This window comes from Salvelinus alpinus, chromosome 15, assembly GCF_045679555.1.
Source record: "Salvelinus alpinus chromosome 15, SLU_Salpinus.1, whole genome shotgun sequence".
Classification (NCBI taxonomy): Eukaryota; Metazoa; Chordata; class Actinopteri; order Salmoniformes; family Salmonidae; genus Salvelinus; species Salvelinus alpinus.
In genome coordinates, this window is record NC_092100.1 from 23,355,492 (window position 1) to 23,365,220 (window position 9,729).

General features: G+C 45.0%; 1 protein-coding gene across 1 annotated transcript in view; it reads left to right on the forward strand.

Annotated features, from left to right (window-relative positions):
- The window catches only part of LOC139539748 (A disintegrin and metalloproteinase with thrombospondin motifs 20-like), a 156,204-nt gene extending 147,195 nt beyond the window's left edge, over window positions 1–9,009 (forward strand). Inside the window, exons 33-38 of the mRNA XM_071342989.1 lie at window positions 350–444; window positions 542–636; window positions 3,824–3,957; window positions 5,067–5,158; window positions 5,575–5,679; window positions 5,869–9,009. Of these exons, the coding sequence (XP_071199090.1) occupies window positions 350–444; window positions 542–636; window positions 3,824–3,957; window positions 5,067–5,158; window positions 5,575–5,679; window positions 5,869–5,958 (611 nt within the window). The 3' untranslated portion in view covers window positions 5,959–9,009. The remainder of the gene's footprint in view (window positions 1–349; window positions 445–541; window positions 637–3,823; window positions 3,958–5,066; window positions 5,159–5,574; window positions 5,680–5,868) is intronic.
- Window positions 9,010–9,729: the final 720 nt, after the last annotated feature.

The following is a 9,729-nucleotide window of genomic DNA, read 5'->3' on the forward strand; positions in this document are numbered from 1 at the left end:
CCATAAGAAGTTAAAAGAATCGAGACTTTTACTGAAAAAACATGATGGTAGATCATGTACATTTGCGATGTAAAGTATATTGTTATGTTGAAATTGACCTACATACCATCCTATAAAACTGTAACACTAAGGACTGGATTCAATCGTTTTTGCAGAAGTATCACAGAAGATCCTCATTAAAATGTGAAGGTAATTTCCGATTGAGCCGACGACATAAGCAGCGCTTACCGTGAATGCAGGAACATTGCCTTTAGATTTCAAACGAGCTATAGCGCTGAACTTCCACGATGCTTTGGTGATACGGATTGAATCCAGCCCTAAAGGTGCTCCGTCTTATTTCTGATTTTAGGTCAGTTGTTGACATCCTGCAGAGAGGTCCAGATGATACAGGGGGTGAGGATGGATGGGGAGTACTACCTGAAAGTCAAGTCCAGGATACTACAGGTGTGTGCTCTCTGTCAGAATCACTGACTATCACTTCATCATTAATAATTTCCAGGCCAGGATTCAGCAATTGTTGTCTCAATGTGTTTCTTCCTAGATCTACTGTGCTGAGATGCAGACTGATTTCCCTAAGGAATATGTTACGCTGCGGAGTGGTCAGACAGACAACTACTCAGAGGTCTATGGATACAGGTGTGCTCATTGAAACCGGATTACCCTGTGTCTGTGCTGAATTCATTTTCTGTTTATGGACAGAATACACTATAATACTGTATATGATTCTATATGAACATTCATTCAAAAAGTCATTACATGTAAGCAATGTATTGTAACGTATATGCTAGGAGTCAGGAAGCAGGTGCAGAAGGTGAGTTTTATAATGATAATAAGCAGATAAACAAAACAGAAGAAGCGTACTGAACATGAGCAAAACCAGAGGGGGAATGAGAGGTTCCTGGTGGAGAGCCAGACGCGATCACCAGGATGGAACACGGGAGCCTCACTGCGATGCCGGTCCGCCTGATCCTTCTGACTGAGGACAGGAGCCTTACATGGGCGGCATTCCACACGTCCTCTGCACATCGGAACCACTCGTCCACTGCAGGGGCCTCAGTCTGGCTCGGAGTCCACAGAGCCAAGGTCAGCTGATATCCCAGAATGCACTGGAAGGGAGTGGAGGAGTGACGAAGTGAGTTCTGGGTGTATTCTGCCCAGGGAAGGAACCGGGCCCACTACCCCTGCCGGTCCTGGCAGTGACTCCTTAGGAAACTCCCCACCTGCCCGTTGGACTGAGGCTGGAACCTGAATGTGAGGCTGATCGTGGCACCAAGCTTATCCATGAAGGCTTTCCAGAACCGCGATGTGAAATGGGGACCACGGTCGGAAACTATGTCCTCTGGAAGGCCATAGTGCCGGAAGACCTGCTGGAATAGTGCCTCAGCGACCTGGAGAGCAGTAGGTAGACCAGAGAGGGATAAAACAGTAGGATGTAGAGAATCTGTCAACAACGGCCATAATAGTGGTATAACCATCAGAAAGGAAGACATCACTTACAAAGTCTATGGACAGATTTGACCAAGGCCGCTGAGGCACGGGAAGGGGGAGTAGTTTACCTGCTGGAGCGTGCCGGAGAGATTTGGATTGGATTCATACGGTGCATGAGTTGACATAGTGTGCGACGTCCTGCGCCAAGGTGGGCCACCAGTATTTATCAAAGAGAGGGATTGGATGGTGTGGGTGATACCTGGGTGTCCAGTGGCGAGGGATGTGTTTGCCCAGGTCAACATCCGATCTCCCACCCCTGTGGAGACGTAGATGCGTTCTGGAGGGCAGGTAGCAGGAGCGGGTTCCCTCTCCAGAGCCTGGCGGATGTCCACATCTATGTCCCAACACAAGGGGCCAATTATTCGGGAGGACAGATTGATAGGCTGGAAGCCACTCACAGGACCCTCTACCAAAGTGGAACCACAGGGTGCAGGAAAGCAGGTCCTCTGGCATCCTGGTCCCCAGGCAGTGATTCTCACCCTCGACCAGAAAATGGTGGGGTTATGAAGTTGGAGCAACAGGAGGCCAAGGAAGACTTTGTGTACAGGTGCGGTGGTGATGAGGAAGAAAAGGCTTCCCTGGTGCATGGGTCCCACGGTCAGGGTGAGGTGGGCTGTGATGTGGCGGCAGGGTAGCCTAGTGGTTAGAGCGTTGGACTAGTAACTGAAAGGTTGCAAGTTCAAATCCCCGAGCTGACAAGGTACACATCTGTCGTTCTGCCCCTGAACAGGCAGTTAACCCACTGTTCCTAGGCCGTCATTGAAAAAAATAATTTGTTCTTAACTGACTTGCCTAGTTAAATAGTTAAAAAATGTGCGTAATTGGGCTGGATCCCAATGGTCGCTTGGACAGGAAAAGGAGAGGAGAGCGGGTATGAAGTTAAGTTCAGGGAGGAGGCAAGGGCCTGGTCGATGAAATTCCCAGCGGCACCTTGAGGGTCAGCCAGCCAGTGAAATGGGAACCAGAAAGGGTTTGGCGGAAGAAAATGATAATGGAATACTTATGCCTACCCTGGGAGTGGACCCCGGGTTGGGACGCACCAGACACCGCTAAAGCTGGTGCCCCTCCTGGCTTCAAAAGGGACAGAGGCCCAGATGTCTACGGCGACGCCGCTCTGCCGCAGAGAGGTGTGAGGCCCCTACCTCCATGGGTTCAGGCTCTGCCTCAGCACAGCCAAAGGAGGGAGGCGAGGTGGACACCACTGCTCCCGAAGAAGGTTATCCAGACGGATGGCCATCGCGATGAGAGCGTCCAAGGATATGTTGTCATCCCGACATGCCAACTCCTGGACTTCTAGACCTCCTCGCACAGTCCACTGTGGAATAGAGTGTGGAGCACTGGCTCATCCCGTCCGCTGGAAGCTGCCACAGTCCAAAGGTCCAAGGATATTTGTCATCCCGACATGCCAACTCCGTCTGGACCTCCTCGCACAGTCCACTGTGGAATAGAGTGTGGAGCACCGGCTCATCCCGTCCTCGTACTCCGCAGCAGTCTGAGCACCCTGCTGGAGTTGGAAAAGTCGCTCACATGCCTCTCTGCTCTTTGGAGGATGGTCGAAGACCGCCCTGAACAGAGCCATGAACCTCTCATAGGGACCCAGCTCCCCCTCTCTCCCAGATGGCCGTAGCCCACTACAACGCCTGTCCGGTCAGCAGGGAAATGACTGTGGTCACCTTGGTCTTCTCGATGGTGGGGGCTCCCGTCTGATAGGCGAAATAGAGGGAGCACTGGAGAAGATAGCCACGGCATCTCGATGGAGTACCGTCATACATCTGCGGAAGGGACCGTCGGGCAGGGCGGAAGGCTGGGGGACTGGCTCACTGTGACGACCCGTGGTAGGAGGCCCTCCATCAGAGGTATGGAGAACCTCTGTGGTGGTGTTGATGCGGTGAAGAACGGGGAGGACCTCCTTCATGGTTGTACCCAGTAGAGCCAGTTGGTCGTGGTGTTGGTGGAGTAGTTCCTCGACCATCATGAAGATGGGGTTATCTTCTGCTGCTTCCATTTTTTTCAGAGGCAGTATTCTGTAACGCATATGCTAGGAGTCATGAAGCAAATGCAGAAGGTGAGTTTAATAATGAGAATAAGCAGATAAACAGAACAGAAGAAGCGTACTGAACGTGAACAAAACCAATACTTCCTGAAGACTGAGGCTACTGACGGCTAAATAAAGGGGAAGTAATCAAGGTAATGAAGTCCAGGTGTGCATAATGATGGTTGCCAGGTGTGCGTAATGTGGGTTGCCAGGACCGGTGGTTAGTAGACCGGCGACGTTGAACGCTGGAGAGAGGGAACGGGAGTAGGCGTGACATGAAACCAAATTTTTTATGTCTAGGTTGCTGAATCCTTTTGATTGCCCCTACAACGACAGCAGAAGGCAGGACTGTGACTGCAGGAACGATTACTCTGCAGCGGGATACACTCTCTTCCATAAGGTCCGTCTGGACATCAGCTCACTGAGGATAATGAGTGAGTAATGACCATGTGATTGACTGACCACTCCACTACAATGAGACCACACATCCATGTTGTTTTACCCCTGCACACAGCCCGATCCTCTCGCCCACCTCATAAAAAAACGGATTCGCTCACCAAATACAATTTTCACCGCCTTTCGCCACACCCTCAGACTCAGCACAGAAATCATGATAATGCTTTTCAACAGGCCTTGTTCAGATCACTGGCATAGAGTTGACAACGCATGGGCTCCTTGAGACACACACTTACACAGACACATGGTAACACACAGGCATACTCATATACACACAAATGCTTGTAAACACACAAAATATCTTGTGTTCTCTGACACACACATGCATACTCCCTCGCTCATACTCTCTCGCACACACACACACACACGCAACATCTCCAGCGATATTCCTCTGCCCATTACGACATCCAGCCACACCTCTCCAGTTGTCCCTGAGCATGTCTTAGATTAGTGCATATGTGGCATGGTCCGGATTAGTGGTATTTATATCTGTGTGCAGCTAGGAGGAGGGAGCCCACTGCCCTCCACTACACTACTCCACAGAACACATGTAGTCATCTTCCCACCCCATCCCCTGTCTACTCTGGTCCTGACAGCACATGTTCCCAGCACACAAGGCCCTCCCCTCCCACTGCATGGAACTCATTTAGATTTGGGGCGGCTTGACTATAATAATGGTTTCAAGATGAAGAGAAGGTTATGAGCTGCTCTAGCTGTGTAATGCGTTTCTCATGAACTTTACCGCCTTTTCAGATAGAGACAAAAAGAGAGAGAGAGGAAGAGAGAGACAGCGAGAGAGTGAGTGAGACAGAGAGAGAGAGACAGAGGCAGATAAAGTGAGGAGCACTGGTCATGGTCATCATGTCTGACAATAAAGTAGAAATACCCAGAGTAACTAAGCTCATCTTAAACGTCATGTGGTTTAACCTCTGATGTGCTTTAGGCCAGGGCAGTTGCTTAGAGTGCCTTGTCTCTTACTGGAACTCATGTCTCTGTGTATTGATTGTAACCTGCATATGCTCTTTGTCTGTCTATTGATCGTGTATTGATTTAACCATATGCTCTGTGTCTCGGTGTTATGTATCAGCCACAGACCTGAAGTTCTCAGAGACCCTGTTTGGTCGTCCCGTCCCCTTCGCCACAGCAGGAGACTGCTACAGTGCTGCCAAGTGTCCTCAGGTAGGAAACAGAGACCATTTTTGAGTCTGTAATTTATAGACTGTAATCTGTATGTCTGTATGTTTTGATGGGGGCCTTGAGCCAACCTTTCCTGGGCAAGTATTGAAATACAGTTCTGTCTGAATGGGTTTTATTGACCTGACATGTCCAGTCTGTTAACTGGAGTAAAATCGTACGTGTTCCCAGTTTCCACCAGTGGAGTAACCACATAATCACATTGAACCGTCCAGTGTAGCTCAGTGTGTCTGTCCACTGAACCGTGGTACTGCTTTCGTTGTCAGCCCCTGGAATGGAAATGAGATACAGACTAATTGAATGTATTTGAATCCTGATCAGGTCCACTTTAAAACAATTTCAGTTTGTTCAAGAGAAGTTGGTTTGAGGTCTATTGTAATCACTGTGGTGTTCTTCCACAGGGCCAGTTTAGCATCAACCTCATAGGGACTGGTCTGAAGGTGGCTGAGGCAACCAAGTGGACCTCACAGGGCAACTATGTCTCTGTCAAAGTCCACAGATCAGAGGTAAGGAGAACTCTAGGATTCTGGTGTTCTGAATAACTGTACTCTAAACCCTCCTATTAATCTGAATTGTCCCCTGTTATGATTCTAGTCTAGGAATTTCTAGTAGCATTAATAAAATCTTATTTCTTTATGGAAAGTTATTCGTCCTGTCCCACTCCATTTCATTCTTATTTCTCCCTCTGTCTGTAGGATGGGGCAAGAATCTATGGTCGTTGTGGTGGGTTCTGTGGGAAGTGCATTCCCCAGCCTCACAACAGCCTGCTGGTTTATGTCCAGTGATGGTCAGGGACCAAACCTCAACCCAACCATCTCCCAATGGTCTCCCAACGGTCTCTCAACGTTCTCCCAAAATCAGACCAGGAAGTGAAACCAGAGCGTCTGGGGATCCAATGCACTTAATTTGTGAAGGTTGCCATCCCTTTCCTCCCTTCATCACTAGGGTTTAATGACAGGAACCTAGTTACCAAGATTTACCGCCCAAAACCACTCCCTTTTCCCGGGAAAAATAACTGCGAGAAACCGGTAAATTATAATAAAAATTATTTATATCAACAGCATGGCGTGAAATGGAACTGTTAAATTATATGCGATGTCTAAATCTGGTTTCTCTACGGCCTTCTCTCTGCTCTCTGCGTGATCAATCATCAATGCTCATGGTGGGGACAAACAGCCCATCTCAGTATGGAGCACAGTTCACAATGCGTGTAGACCTATCATCTCATCACGATAACTTTTTTTCTTGTGATAGGTAGGCCTACATTTTCTGCAGCATAGCCTATTCTACAGTAATATAAGGATCGAATGCGCATCTAATTTACATATCACCATTGTGCTTTCGGGCATCACCATATTTGTTTTTATTGTTTTTATTATTGCAGCTGCAGAGTTTTAAAACAGCCTATCACTCGAATATTGTTGATTTAAATCCAAGCATGTGCAAACAGTCTCTCTCTCCTTCAATTCCATTCAAATTGCAAAATAAATAATAATCTTCAAGAGAGATATATATAGCTATAAAGGGTCCTTCAGCAGAACCAATAACTCTGAAGATGAGCTACGTCTGTTACGTCTGACCTCACTAGTGTTTGTAATTGTAATGGTAACCAAATACCTCTGTGCATTGGAATATCGAAAGCAGACTGTCAGACAATCTCACATATTCCAGCATTGTAGAGTCGCATAAAGGGACACAATCATATTTTGGGGCCAGAAGAATCCTCTCATGGTTTCAAGAGCTTACTCATCTCATAAGGGTAAAATGTTCTTATGGAACTCTGAAAGGAAACATGAATTAGTCATTATAGAACTGGTACAACTATTTACATTTTTATACAAAAAAGACAACTTTTTGTTGGGTAAATGGAACATCTCAATAAATATTTGAATTGTATTAACTTATAGTGTTATGGAAAAAGGGTAATTGTGAATTCCTGCAAAAATGTTCTGATAAATTATGTTTTTGTTGTGATTTGATTAGTAATAACCCAAAATGATATAAGCTTAAAAATGTTACAAAGATCAAGGAAGGAGAATTCTCCAGATCAGAAGATACGTCCAGACAGGGCTGCAACTTTCACTGGGGATGGGGGGACATGTCCCTCCCATATTCTGAAATTGCATTTTGTCCAGTTTTATTATTGGAATGTGATACAAAACGAGGCAACAGTGTGCTTTAGGACCATGCAGATGCCTCCGAGTGATTGGGTAGGCTGTTTGGAGTGTTTATCCGACAGGATAAAAAAATGTATGATGTTCCCACCACTTCTAAAACCAAAGTTGCGCCAGACATGGGTTTTTCGGGAAAGAATCGTTTGCCAATCAGTTAGCTAGGCTTTGTGTACAACTGTTGTTGTGTATTCTTCTACTAATGGTCACACAGACTTGCCTTATCTCAAACGTCAAAGGTCGTAGGTGAGGAGTCCTGCATCACAGATTAATCCTCGCTGTTCTGTTGTGTAATAGTACTGAAAACTTTTCAGAGCCCAATGACTTACTGACTACTGTCTGACTGACATGTAATTAGAATGATTTATCTAGCAGGTCATAGAGAGACAACCAAATAGACACTAAATCATTGGCGTTGTGACCTGGAAAACAGTTATTTATATATATATTTAGTTCATTAATATGGTGGCAACTGTTGTCTACATCATGTAAGAGGTGCTAAGTCAAGGTCAAGCTCTCATCTCCAGTCAGTAGCTAGTTTGTCTCAGTACATTTGTGATATTGTTTTCCAGATCATGTCTCTTCTAGGTCCTATAGGTGCATGTGACCCTACCTCTCACAAGAATCAATTCTCATGAGAAGAATTTCATCATTATTGTAAAATATTTACGTTTGACCATATTTATTCTGTAATGATATGTAATGATACATTAGAATACTAACAGCCGAGAAGCCACTGTTTGGTTTACTGTTTGATGCTGAAAAGGTATTACAGATTGTAGTGTGTGTAAGTAACCACCAACTTGAAAGAGGATCATTGAATGGTGCTTTTATAACTACTGAAATTACCTCTAATCTTGAGAAGGAACATAATAGTGCCATTGGAACTGACATTAGCTGTAGCACAACCTCGACACCCTTTGAATGAATACGTTCGGCCTTCATGCCTGTAAATGTAAATGTACTACTTATTACAGCATAATGCCCAAAATGCTTTGCAGAAAATATCATGGTCCTCTTATTAATGTAGCTGACGACCAAGCTGGAGGGTTGCTAGATATATGCCGAACTACATAAGGAAACCTGCCTGAAGGAACCCTATCATCATTTAGGTGAAATTATGTCACTGTGACCACTGTAACTGGGTTTTGGCAACCCTGCCATGCTGGTACTCCGATGTTAAGCTTTAACCAAAGTTTCATAGATGCAGAATATAACTTTTGTCAGATAATGCAGCTAGAAAACCTTTGGCTATCATTCTTGTTTGATAGGCAATTGTACTATGATGAGGTCTGTATCAGAAATGTTAAGAATACTTGATGCACTATGTGCCATACATTTTGTAGAAGGGTAATCCTGTTTATTTCTTTTTTTTAATAACAGTTAAGATTTGTAACTTATGATATGTGTGTATTTTTTTATATTCATACTTGAAGTGTAAACTGTGTCTCGAATACATGGGCATTGGTACTGAATTGAACAAGGTGCTTGTTTGCTATGTATTATCCAAAGATGTTTTTAAGAATCATATGTACCTACAGTATGAAAATGAATGATTCTGGTGCTATGGTCATTCATTTTAATTGTATCAACATCATAGGTTTTGCTACTATACTAACACTGTATAATAAGCAGTAATTAAATATTGTAATGCTTTTCAATTGATTGGTGTGAGTTTGAATGCTTCCATATTACAGTCAATGTTGTGAGTAAAAATCGCTCTTCATTTTGCTATAGTGTGAATGGTTGGAAAGGGTAACGGAACACATCAATGCTGGTGCGTGCTTCAACAGAGGAGGCCTTTGGTTAGACGTAAATGGCAGAGAGTCAGAGCTGGTTAGGTGGCTGTGCTAGCTGGCTTGTGGGTCCATGTGGATTCACTTATTGGCGCAGATTGCATTTCCACAACATGACTTGTTCAATTTCACTCGGACGCATAAACACAGCAAATACTTTGGCTGTAGTTTCTCACTACACCAGGCAGGCACACAGTGTGGACTCTGCATCTGGGGCTGTCAACCTACCAATGACTCACCAAAATACTATGTCAAATCAGAAAGTGAGGTCCGTTTTCCAATTCTCTTTGAAAACCTGACTAAAAAAACTAAATTCCCAAAAATGATGTCACTGAAAAGGACTTGATAATGGTACTTTAGCAAGGCTGGGTGTTAATGGGTGTTAATGGGTGAGGAACTTTTGCAAGGCTCATTGCACCAGGGATAGCTTTGTACATTAAATTAAACCAGATACCGTAATCCCTGAATAACTACTTTGATTCTGTCTCAGCAGAGTGGAGAGGGTAATGAAAAAAACTAACTTGGTTCCCCAAAAAGTTAATCTCATGATTTGGAAGAGTGCGGGTTGTATCACAACAACAACTCCCCA